This window comes from Astatotilapia calliptera, chromosome 16, assembly GCF_900246225.1.
Source record: "Astatotilapia calliptera chromosome 16, fAstCal1.2, whole genome shotgun sequence".
NCBI lineage: Eukaryota > Metazoa > Chordata > Actinopteri > Cichliformes > Cichlidae > Astatotilapia > Astatotilapia calliptera.
Genome location: NC_039317.1, coordinates 20,575,555 through 20,588,983, shown reverse-complemented (window position 1 = coordinate 20,588,983; position 13,429 = coordinate 20,575,555). Strand labels below are relative to the sequence as shown.

At 38.1% G+C, this 13,429-nt stretch overlaps 1 protein-coding gene across 3 annotated transcripts; it reads left to right on the top strand.

Annotated features, from left to right (window-relative positions):
* Positions 1-8,269: 8,269 nt before the first annotated feature.
* On the top strand, positions 8,270-13,150 carry tank (TRAF family member-associated NFKB activator). 3 transcript variants are annotated; one of them, XM_026145901.1, is made up of 8 exons: positions 8,270-8,467; positions 9,419-9,560; positions 9,820-9,928; positions 10,136-10,206; positions 10,872-10,930; positions 11,022-11,140; positions 11,661-12,043; positions 12,722-13,150. In XM_026145901.1, exons 2-8 carry the CDS (start codon positions 9,462-9,464, stop codon positions 12,887-12,889), a joined length of 1,008 nt encoding a protein of 335 aa, XP_026001686.1. In that variant the 5' UTR covers positions 8,270-8,467; positions 9,419-9,461; the 3' UTR covers positions 12,890-13,150. The 3 variants fall into 3 exon arrangements, with proteins under 3 accessions (XP_026001686.1, XP_026001687.1, XP_026001688.1); XM_026145902.1 differs by having other exon boundaries at positions 9,407-9,560; XM_026145903.1 differs by lacking the exon at positions 8,270-8,467 and adding an exon at positions 8,474-8,644.
* The last annotated feature ends 279 nt before the right edge of the window (positions 13,151-13,429 follow it).

Below are 13,429 nucleotides of genomic sequence, written 5' to 3'. Positions count from 1 at the left end.
AAACACAATGCTTTTGGGAGAAAGTGTTATGCTACAGCCGTTGTACAGATATGCCTTTATAGGCTGCTTAAACAGCTTTCTTTCATGGTCTGGATTTCAGTTGGGTTAGGCTAGCAGCTGTTTTGTATTAGGTGCGCATGGTATTCTTTACCAGTATCTCATCAAAATGCAAATTTGCAAAAACGAGAGACATACTGTGGTGGAGTATATTGAAAAAGGTCCCCAGGGCCTGAAGTCACTGAAGCGATCCTGAATCTATGATATCACTGTCCTTTTAATGAAGGCATCTATATTGATAAATGTAATGTGCGGTAAATATTCCTTAATGAGACCAACCAAAGGTCACCGGTAATGTAGAGAGGCTCGCCAGGCCAACAGAAGTCAACGGTTCAGCAGTAAAAGAAACAGAGAGAGAGGTCTGATTCAGCAGTCTACTCAGGACACTGGAGGGGGGTGGGGTGGACAGAAAGTCAACTGAATACCACTTTTTATGAAACGGTGAAAGGAAAGGTTAATGCAGCTTCCTCCTTGTGAGTAGAACTAAAAACAAACAAACAAACAAACAAAAAAACTAAATTAACTCTGTATCTTCAACTCCATTATTTATAAGAAAACTATTCTGAATTTATTTATACCAATCTATTGGTTAAAGACGGCTGGGGTAGGGTAACAGTTGCCCAGAGTGCATGTCACACCATTAGCCATGGGGCAGTCTAGACTGCACATGCAGATTCACTCAAACAGGCTCAAACTTGCATATGAGCAAAGATTAAAAGATCACATACAAACCTTTATCCGCACAGATAGACAAGCTCAAACTCTCTCTCTCTGACTCTTTCTCTCTCTCATACACACGCAGAGACACACACTCACACTCACTCTGGGTATTTCCAAGGGAAATAAGAGAGTGAGGTTATTTTAGGACATTGTGCTACTTGGCTACTTGTTCTCGCTCTTCCCTGAACTCATGAAAACAGTCTGTACCAGCAAACAAGGGGGATATAAGAAAAAGTGTTTTGCCCTCACAAATTCTAACAATAATTACAGCCTCACAACTCGACCTGTGAAAGCCAGAGACACGTTTGTTCTCACTTCCCCCTCGGCGTTAGACTCCTGACAAGTGGCACTGCACAAATCAGGGTTGCATGGAGTTTTAGCAGCTCCAGGAAGCTGTTAGTAACAGCTCTGTACCTTCCTGCCTGGATGCATGGCTTGGGTTGAGGTGGGGGTGCACAAACTCTCTTTGGTAGCAACAGAGTCATTTCCCCTGACTCTTGGCTATAAATTAGCCACAGGGAAAAAAAGAAAGAAAAGCTGACAATGCCTATGTGTGTTTGTCTTTAATTCAGGTGCTGGCAGGGGTGGCATTCCTGACAACTCCTATCAGTTATCCCAAAATGACTGAGTCACCCGCTCGGTAATGAAAAATTGAGGATGATCCTTTTTAGCGGCTAAGAATGACATCATACATTATGGTTCAGTAGATCATACATTAAGATGTTTGAAATGTCTTCCCCACTCCTCAGTGACCCTCACCATATGGTACATATCTGTGTTTGACTTACAGCATTATAAAGGACTTGGATTATTACACAGTTTGCAGCAGTGCCATTATTTGTCAGGTCCTTTGGTTAGGTGATCCTTTAGTTGTCATAGAACATATCTGTTTATGTATGAAAGAGACAGATTAAGGACACAGTTGTTTAACATTTATTGCACGTACAATGCATGGCAATGCAATGGACGAATCAAGAATCCAGAATTGAAAAAAAAAGTCACTGCAGCTATTTCTCAGGGAAATATTCAGTGTTAAATCTAAAGTACTAATAGGTCATGATAACTTAAAAATTATAGCATAAAAATGATAGCGTTTGCAAATAAATTATAGTTTAGTTGAATTTTTTTCTGGTGTGACCTTTTCCTTAGAAGCCACAATGAAGTGATGTAAAAAGCATCATAAAGATAGAATTGTAAATACATGCCTCCTAAAGACCACACATCATCTCTTTATATGTGTCGTCACATAAAGGGTTTGTGTGTTCACGTTTGCCACATTTCCATATATATGCGAAGCTTTTCTTAATGCTTAAAAATTTCTAAGAGGAAGTAACTGCAAGTGAGGTTAAATTGTGGAGTTTGAACTTCATTTTGTTAATGTCAAATGTCCTGCAGTAGTAAGCGTGCAAAAGGAAGTTCTTTCATGCCTGATACTCATATAACCATTGGGCTGCTCCATTGTGTGCATTCTGCTGCCAGGCAACTCTCAAAACTATATTGTAAACATTGTGTGGTGCTGTTCAGTCTTTGCATAATACTGTTGTCTGCGGTTCCACCTCATGCATTCGCCTTGACATTAAAGTTTGATAATTAAAATTTAGGCTGGTGGAGTCTAAGAGACATTTACAATAATTATTAACAATAAAAAATGAGAAGCAACAAATGAAATTTAGGGAAATTCAAAGACTTGGATACAGATGGCAGGTGCAGTTCTATCAAGATCACAGTAAGAGATTATTTTGCACATCAATTGCATGTCACCATAGCCTTTTCGCACTTTACACACTCATTGTTCTTTGTTTTATTAAACACTCTGGTGATCTCAGATACCAGTCCTACCAGCCATCCATGTGTTTGAGGATGTAGAAATACACCTAAAAGCATGATTTTCACAGCTTTCATAATATGATAACTAGCAGAGTGAATACATGCTGTGTTTCCTCTTGCTCGTAGATATCCATCTGGAATCTAAGTCTCTGATAAAATTTTCATGAGCCTGAGTAATGAGGAGCACTAGAGGGCTCTTTATGTGAGCCGAGATGCCCACAGGTCAACAAGGGACTTTCCTAGCCATTCTAACCTCATATACCCTTTCATTTATTTAGTTTTACTCCATGCACACTGACTCTTTGTACTATTTTATGCTACAAGCTGTATGCTTCCCACCAGGATTCTTAATATTCAGTCGGTTTCTTTAATGTTTTCATTTCTGAAAATGAATCATACCGATTTGTGCCTTTGAAGATGTTATGAAAGGACATGCTATATTTATATCACAGCTGTAACATCAAAACCCAGCTTTTTGAATTCATGCAGATAGTTTTCAGGGATGTTCCACATGCCTCATCAGAGGCAAAAAAATCCTTTGAAAACATACAGTACATGCAACCAAATACTGTGACCAGAAATCCCAGAAATTTGAGAATGTTTTCCCATGAAGAAAGTTATTCAAATATTCCCACTGCATCAATATCATTCACAGCTCCCTCTCACAAACCAAAGTGACTCTTCCTTTCCACGTGACTATTGATTGTGGGTTTCCAGATTGCTTTATCTCAACCTGACAAATTAGAAATCAATGCACATGTCTGAGCACAGCCAACAATAAGTTATTGGCTCATCTTGACTGTTCAGGATCACTTATTTTAGGATAAAGTTAAATAAAAAGGTAAAAGTAATAGATAAAAGTAAAATATGATAATTGTTTGGGTTTACCACAGTGGTGTCAAAATCTATCATCCAAAGTAAAACAAAACTCCAGATCTAACAGATTGAACGATATTTAAAGTTGGTAAAGTCTCTAAAATGAAAATATTCAGGGATGGCAGGACTTGCCCATAATGCAAACTGCATTTTGTTCAATGAGAGCTTTGCGGTCTTGCTCTGAAGTATACAGGAACAAGGAGAGAACTTCCTCTCACTATCAATCAGGAAATTCTATCAGCATACAGGAAAGTATTGTTGCAGCATTTCTGCATGGTGCCAATGCCTTCTATACTATACTGTGCAAAAGGTCTCGAGCCACCTGCCATTTCCTTATTTGCTCAAGAGTTTTGCTCTGTTCTATGGACCACAGTGTGTGCAGAAATAAGTACTGTGATTTTTACATAAATTAGATCACATTCCTAGGTTAGTCCAGGACGTTTAGGACATCTCATATTTTCAGCTTGCATTGTCATGTTAAATAGCAAGGATCCACCTGGAGTTAGAAGAGTACTGCCTGCAGAGTTTCATCATTGTTATTATTATTGTTATTTTAATGTTGTGGTTTTCTTGAAAGACAGGTTTTTTTTTAAATTCTCTTCACCTCTTCTCAGACTTCTGAAATCTGATCTGGGTGTTTCTCCCCACCCCCCTTTTCCCAACCTCCTGCATGCCAGAGTACTTGGCTCTGCCCTCAGTCTGGTCTCAAGTTTCTGCAGACCTACAGCAGATTGTTTATTTTGCTGGACATGGAGGAAACACGGATGGACCCTTCACTGGCTCAAGATTTACTGTTAAGCCAGGCTCCCGTGTGATCTGTATTTAGAACAAGACTCCCTTTAACAGCAAGCTCTTTATCCTTTGCAAAAATGGCACATTACTAAGGACAATGGGATTGTCTGCTTGGGTAATGTAATGCTAGGGGATTACATCATTTGATACAACATAGCACTGGGTAGACAACAGTCTACTAATCCTGCTCGCTGAGGTCATTTATAATTCATTGAAGCACACATACCATCATCCTATTTTGGACAAAGGGCAGAAAAATCTATATACCCTAGTGATGGTGGAGAAGGACAAAACATTTCCCCGGAGATCATTTCTGCTAAAATTTATGAGGTTACTCTTCACCACTGACACCACAGTGTAAGTGCTGAGGTCAGGGTATTAGGTAAAAATAGCCTTAGGAAGCACATGCATTGTATGTCTGTATTAAATAGCTGCATGCAATTAAAATGGATTACAGATATGAAGGTAGCAACACTAGCGTTTTCCTCTTTTACTTCTTTTAAAACTTTTCCATCAGTAGCTGTGGGGTTAGTGAAGTACGTGCAAATACTGTGGTCTCACCATCCAGGAAATGCATATCTTGTTGACAGAAATTCTTCCTGTGAAATTTGAAATAAATTATGGTGCACACGCCTTTCATCCTAGCCATCAGAAATGCACAGTGAAGCTCCTTTAGAGGCAATTATGATTTATGGGACACACAAGGGAGAGGGAAGAATGTGCATTCAGTACTTTGGAGGAACAGAGAAGCAAAGAGAGCAAATTGCAATGTGAAAGAGAACTGACTGCTCATGAACCGGCGTCTACAGTTTTCTCACTTTAAGCGTGGTTTACTTTCACCCCCAGACAGGTCATGAAGAGTACAAATGCTTCTTACTTAATTTCATTTTGTGATGTTTTTGGTATCATGTCCTGAGCAGCCAATCAAGTAATACAATTTCCTCAACGGGAATTATGAACAAAGAGTGAATTGAGGCCTGAACAGAAAGAGAAAATGGTACTTGAGGTGAATGATTGTGTGGTCAATGAAATGAGTCATATGCTTTTTTTCAGTATTTCGTTGTAGCTACACTGCTTATCAGTATACCACAGTCTCAGTGAAAATTTTCTTTACCAGAACCACAAGACTAGGGTTATGTCAGATTACTATGAGTTCAATGCAACCATGAAAAAAAAATATGTGAAAACCAAAAAGACATGATGTTTTCTTAGAGGAAGTTGGTGCTATGAATTGAGGTTGTTTGTGGCCGTCTGGGTCTGTAAGGCAACTCAGCAGGAGCAAAGGTGGAGGTTGGAATGTCAGTGAGGGTCAGAGAAGGTCACGGGGAAATGACCTTTTGGATGAGTCAGGAGTCCATTCACTGGAACTCCAGCTGTGATGGACAGGTCACGTGGAGGTCTCCACCAGTTCATACGCAGACATGCTCATACAGTCACCCTGCTTTGTCATTTGTAGACATTACAGACCAAGATGGAGAAAACTTTGACGGCTCATTTAGGACAAGATATACCTCCCTTTGTCAAATAACATATAACTTTTGAGTAAAACAGTTAGACCTATGGCAAAACTTGAGAGAGCTAAGATAAAATATCTGAAGAGATACTTCAGTAGATTCAAAAAAGGTCAACCTGAGAACTGACCACACTGTTCAACTAACAACAGACTGCTTAGCTTTATTTGCTAAAATTATATCAGAACCCCCCACCCCCACCCCAAAACAAACAAACAAATAAATAAATAAATGAATAAATAAATAAAATATAATGAAATAAGTAAATAATTTTAAAAAAATGACCGGCTATGTTTTCTATCACTTTGGCCAATGAAATACACCCAAAATACAAGTAAGGCAAGATGAAGAGAGTCATCCTTCACTTTATGAAAACTAAAAGGAAATAAAAATTGTACAATTTTTAAGACCTCATGTGTGCTATTATCATGATATTTTATGTGTAAATATCATGGTTATCTTCAGTAGTGACAACAAACCTGTTTACTATTTTAAAAAGAGATTATTACTACTACTACTATTATTATTAGTATCTCTATTAGAAAAGGAAACAAAATCTGCCTGTTCTGAACCAGTTTTCAAGGTAACGTTATAGGTGTTCCTTCCAAACGATAACAATACAAAAACTCAAAGCATACAAATGGACCAGGCCAGATAGACAACACAATTAGCCTTATCTTTATATTAACTCATTAAAAATCAAAAAACAAACAGAAAAAAACAAGCAAACAAACAAAAAAAAACTATCCGACTTCACTGGCACATGTATTTATCTTATTTATTCTCTCTCTTTCCCTGCTTCACCTTTCGTTTGACAGAGGAAGGCTGCGTGCCCGTGTCTGTGTGCGTCTTTGGGGAGAGTACCTGCGCATCACAGGCATATATAGTTTGTAGGCGACGAGTGCGTGACTTCTGAGAGCCCTGCTAACTAAATTGCTGTGTTTTGTTTTTTCATAGTATCGCTGCTTAAATGAATTGTTCACTGTGGGCCAATCAGAACAACGGGAAATGCCTTGGTGCTCCCGGGGACAGTTTACGGACTTGTATCCATTGGTATAGAAGAAAAACTGTACGTATACAGCTTCACTGGGTTACAAAATATACTGAACTTTCATCTCCCGAGAATTTTCACTTAATTACTTTATATTGTCAGAGCAAGAAATTAAGAGCGTCATCTCAGTAATTCACTCTCAGCTGCCATCTACTGGTTGTTCTTGTATTTGTTTGGCTTCACTTTCCTTTGGCCAGCCTGGGAGCGTTTTGTCAAGGCTAGAAGTAATGTAGGTCAGAACATTTACTCCAAAAATATGTCACTGCAGTCATATGCAGTTTACACAAAATAATAGGAAATGTTATAGGATGTACTTTTTTCAAACAGGAGGGACTTTAAGACAGCAGGAAGTACTATAAATAGTATAGCTACAGTCATATTTTGCTGAGAACCTACTTGAAAATATGTCATATATACATATTGAATTGAATTTGATAGTTTTAGTGACTGTTAAAATAGCAATGAGCTTGACTCCTGATTGAATAACTCTTATCCAAGGCTCAACAATGTGTTAATGATTTTGCTATAATTTTGCATCACATTACACAGTAATTTAATTAGAAAATAACCAGCATGCATTAATTTTGGGCCTGGTGAAGGATCAGAAGGTCTTTACATATCTCATAGCACATCCAGTTTATGTATTTTTTCACAAGCACTGCTGCTTGAACATTGTTTAAACCCAGGTAGTACTCCAGGACTATTATAATGTGCATTTTTGTTGCTGTTGTTGTTGCAATGCCTCATTTCCTTCTCAGTGTTATGCAGTACATTTTGAAACAGCCTGTAGTTTGAAGTGGTACACACATGCATTGCATGTTTTCAGGCCAGAATAACCAACTAAGCAGGCCGAGCAGGCAACTGCTCAGGATTCCCAGAGGTCAACCAAACCCTAAACCCACTGCTTCCCAGTTTACTGAATCAATTATGTACTCATTTATTAAAGGACTGGGGTCTCTAAATGTTTTATTTAATCCATATCCTGCTTACAGTGTCATTTGACACTGTAGCCTATAAAGAAAATGGAAGCTTACAATAGAGGCCCATCAGTATTCGTTGCAAGCAGTCCCTTCAGAACTTTGTTCTAGTTATAGACTTAAAAACAAAACAAAACAGGCTCAGTTCATTTGACAGAACCTGTTGAATATTCAGTAACATTCAGTTTATATATATATGTATGTATATATATATATATATATATATATATATATATATATATATATATATATATATATATATATATATATATATATATATATATATATATATATATATATATATATATATATATATATATGTGAAAAGCAAAATGAGCACAACTTAACTCGAGTTTGGGCACAGTTTTCACATGCACAACAGTCGGTTTGCAGACGCGTAGGCTGGAAGAACCCTCAACCAGCTAACCACCCAGCTCTCCCGTGAGCTCCGCGCTGATTGGCTAAAATCGAGTAAAGGCGGAAGTCTACAGTATGAGGGGATTCCCCGAGGGAAGTTCCCAACTCAACTAGGCTATGTAAAACATACATTGCCATATCCTCTCCAGCGCTTGGTAACTTTGCATCTCAAGATTAGGCGACGACGCTGCGGTAGTGTCAAAACAATAAATTCGACTTCAACAGTTACTCGAATGAAGGTAAGAGGACACTCGCACTGGCAGCGAGGTAAACTCATCTCAGGACTTCTCGCTCAGTCGCTTTATCCGACGCCGGCTGAAGCTACGGCTTGTCAGACACTTACACTTTAAAGAATACGGAACTGTTTAAAGAAGATTTTGAGCGACTCTTTTAAAATGACCCACGGCTGTGTCCCGGTAGGCTTCAACATTAGCGTTACTCTCCTTTTACTTACTGAGTCTGTGGCTACAGGCTACTACTTATCCAGGAGCTGTTGGAGTGTAGTATCGCTCACAGGTACTGCGTTACTATGGCATTTATTAGGAAGGCTGTTCCGTAATTGAGCGGCTCTTTATGAGACTGCTGTCAGGAGTTAAGATAATGATAGGCATCACTTTAGCTTTCTGACAGAAGTGCAGTCGTCCCAGAATTGCTTAATGCTGTCTGATGATCAGTACTAACAAGAAGGAGTGTCTGTTTCACCAGTGTTATACTCATATATTACACATGCACTGAGTAACTTTATTTGTCATTACTTTACAATACTTGATCTTCATCTTCAGCTCTTATAATTCCTTACAGAACTAGAACAAGGCTTTAATGGTTGAAATATGAAGGGAATTTTTAATTCTACCAGACCTGCCAACATTCATTGGTAATAAGCAAATATTTTGAAGATTGTTTACTCAGTTTTGGCATGGTTTTGTCATTTGGATCAGTAGCTCATTTAAAGCAGCCAAAACAATTTGGCAGCACGTTAAGGATTTCTTGACTTTTTCAAAAAATATTTTTAAAGTGCACGAAGACTAGTTGACAGTTGTTTGTAAAAATGTTATAAAAATGGCCGGGATGGGGATAAAAAAGGAAATCTTTTTAGTTTTATAACCGGTCTAATAGTGTTCACGGGGTCTTTTGAGAGTGTTTTTCCTTTTGTTGGCATGTTTTACAACATTTTGTAGTTTCACTCGTAGGGCTCATGTGTGCTGTGTCAGTGATGATTGTGGAGCACAAGGCATGGAAAGGAACATCGGAGACCAGCTCAATAAAGCATTTGAAGCTTATCGTCAGGTCTCCATTGAAAAGGACATTGCTAAAAAGGAGCTGCAGAAAGTGGTAATGATGAAGAGCAACTTTTTAAAAACTTTGTGCAGAATGGACCAAGAATTAACAATATACCACAACACATCCCAGAGCAAATTACATTGCTAGCTTTTCAAACAAATAATGTTTATTCTAATTATGTTATTAAATGGCATATATAGAATAGCATTATTATCAGTTAGGTTGCTTCCAGATATGAAACTACAACACAGTGCTTAGACCACAGTGGATATGCTGGTTCTAGACAAATAACAGTACCTCCATTTTACAGACTGAGTATTATGAGCAATATACTCGAGACCTTCAAAAGCAGATAGAAGATCAACAGCAACTGATTTCAGAACTTGAAGCAAAGTTGTCAGCAACAAGGCAACCATCAGGTTAGTGATGTGTTAGTTTGTTATTGACGTGTTAGTTTTACTGCTTTTTTTCCCCAGCTGGTGTACCGAGTAGGGATTTACTTTACACATTGCTTTCAATTCTGTGGATTGAGATGTAAACAAAGCGATGGACTATCAGACTATATTGAGAATTCATTTGAATTTCCTCTTTTATAAACTGGTCATTTTCATTGTTTTCATTTTCAGGAGAAATGAAATGCGAGCCATGTAGTCATCTTCTTGACGGGGCCAGCACTTATAGGAAATTACAGTACCCGGTATGTTTATAGTTATAACATGCTCTTTCTGCATTTAGGCTTTATGAAAACTACAATATTGTATTTCCAAAACAGCTTTCCCGTTAGGAAATCAGAAATGTGATCGCATACGGCTTCCTCTCGCATATGTAGAAGTTGATGGTACTTCTGCTTTACTATGTTGCATGTGTGTTAAGGTAAAGGGATGTTAAAAGAACACTTTGTGCTAGTACTCAGTGAATACAGTATTAACTGTAAAGCTTAAACTATTGCTTATTCAGATTTGTCACTCTAGTTGTGTGACAGTGTTTATGTGTCAAGTTTACATGTACTTTAAAGAAAGCTAAGTGATATTCTATAAACCCTATCAAAATGATGTTTTAGTAATTTTACATAGTTCTGATTATTTGTTTTCCTGTCGTTCAGGCATTCAGGCCTGCTTTGCTACTGTAATAGTATTTACTCTCTGTTGCTCTCCTCACTCAGTGTATCCACTTTTACTTCACCAGATGGTGCTAGAGGATAATATCGCTGCACAGTTCAGCAGCTTGAGTTTTACAGTTATTATTATTTTTCGCTGGGAAATATAAATGTGTGATGTTTAAATAAAGCTGCAGATGTATGAACAATATTCCCTTGTATAATTGCTGTAAATGATCACTATAAATTTAATGTGTCTTTTTCAGGAGAATATGGGCTCTGTTGCCGTTGCTCCTAATATGCCAATCAACAGCAGCGTTGACTAGTATGTGTCAATCTTTTTTTAAAGCCATGAACATTATGGTAAAAGAATGGTTTTTCTTTTGTTCCTTACTCCTGCTTTATCTGTTTGTCAGTCAGGAAATGCGGGAAGCATTTGAAGCCATTGAAGGGAAATTTCGACAGATCCGGTCTTTAACCAAAAGACAAAAAGATTACTTAAAAAGATTCCATGGAGGAAGTGATGCATCAAATGGTAATATTAATATTTACTGACTATTACCTTCTGTTTTTCAGTGTCTGAATCTGAAAGCAATTGTTTTCTCTAATTGGTCACATAAAAAGCGTGTTTAATTTAAATAGGCTTGTGTAGTTTATAACAGCTTACGAGTTTACTAGCTTTTTGTCTTGTTGTTTAATTGGATAGCGACACCATGACACGGACTGTACATGAATGCCTGATTGCCCTACGAACCTTAGCTGGCCACCTCTGAAAAAAGGTGGATAAACACATTTAATAATTCCACTGACAAAATGCTTAATGCCAGTTCTACATAATGCTACATAAAAAAAAATAATGTGGTTATATTAAACATATACCTCTAAGTACTGAAAGGCCAACTTGGAAATGGGAATGCAAAAACAAACTAGGCATTTTTTAAAATGTGTGTAACTTGTGAAATCGTTGCCAATTTCAAATGTCCTTAAACCACATCTATGTCCGCGAGTTGACTCGGAAATAAATAATAATCTTTATTTTTCTGCCTTCTCAACAGATCAGCGGTTCTCCATGCCCATCCAATGCACAGACCGTACCGCAGATTCAGAGGGACCATTTTCCTCAGCTCTAAGGACAGTGGATATCTCTCCCATGTCTACCTCTCTGGCATCCCGTGGCACCAGCCAGGAAGACAAGGACTTGGTAGAATCTCTCACCAAACTGAGCGTCAAATTCCCGCCCTCTGCGGACAGTGAATATGACTTCCTGAACAGTGCTCCGGATAGACAGATTGGTCTACCCATGGCTGTCCCGCGACCTCTCAGTAATGTCTCCTCCACACTGACAGAGAAGGAGTCCGTGCCTTTTGTCTACCCTAACTCCCCCTCCCACACAACATCATCTACACTCTCCCAGGAGAGCGTGCGGGGACCCCAGCAGGTGAGAATCACAGGAGAAGGTCTGAGAAAACTAGTAGCAAATTATCAGTTTCTGATTGGTCTTTACTAATGGAGGAGTGAAACAGTGTGAAGTCCAAAAATATCCCCTTGGCTAAACTTGAAACGTATTACTGTGTAATGTGTGCTGATTCTTTTTTTACTTAAGCATGGATGCTCTAGTTATATTTGGCATCTTTGCTGGAAAGTGTGAGCCAGATGGAAGCACATTACAGTGTCTGAATGTGATTTGAAACAAGTACGATGGTTAAGTGGGATTTTATTGCTGATGTGTCTAAATGCCTAATAGGGTAAAAAAAAGTGAATGACGTGCATTAACGGCTGCAAGTTGGTCCAGTTTTCATTATATGATTCAGTCGCTGGATTACACCAACACAGGCATTAATAATAGGTATGACTATTTGGATAGTTTGAACACAGTATTCATAAATAGTAAGTTAATTAAACACTTGAGAATAGCATTTTGCCTTTACTTTTCTGCCTAGTATTTGTTCTAACTATTGGGTTAACAGGGGACATGTGTTCTTTAAAGCAACAGATACCGCAATTTTGAGGCCAAGTGGTCCAGCCTACTTTAGTAGTAGGCTGCGTAGAGTGACTGTAAGGACAGTTTAGAGCATAAATAATACATTTGTTCCCTTTGATTCATCTTGCTCTGCAGTCTGTCTGGATACCGGATCTGTGTGATGCAGCTGCTGTGGGGACAGAGCTGGAGACACCTCAGAGCAGCACTCCTGAATGTGCTTTCTGCAATGCTGTGGTTCCTCCAGACCAAATGAACAGCCACCTCTACTTGCATTTCTCTCATAAGAATGAAGCAGACAAGTGACGGTAGAAGCAGAGACTGATGGGAAGAAGCCACAACTATTTCAAGACTTTACTGTTTTCATGGTGTAGCCGTGCCTGCCATGAAGTACAAGCGCTGTACTGGACTTCAAATGACACTGCAATAAGACTTGAATTCATTTATTTAATACTGAAGAATTAAATGGTACATTTCTTTGCCCATTATATTTTTCTAAAACCCCACTGAGATTTTACAGTGATGCGTATGGTATATGTGAGCAAATAAACACATTTAGACTCGTAACATTTTTTATTACTTGATTTGTTTTCAACTTGCAAATATATAATACAGTATGAATATATAATATATAGATTGGTATATGCATCCATTCATAACAAAGAGTGCGTGTGATATTACTTCATATTATATCTTTAGCACGTTTATACATTTTTATTTTAAAAATAATGAACTTTCAAAGATATATCACATTTCTAAAGCTATAATATTTCATACACACACACACACACTTTTTTTTTCTGAAACAAGACACCTCTCTCACTTTATGGTGGGTTTTGGATCTCA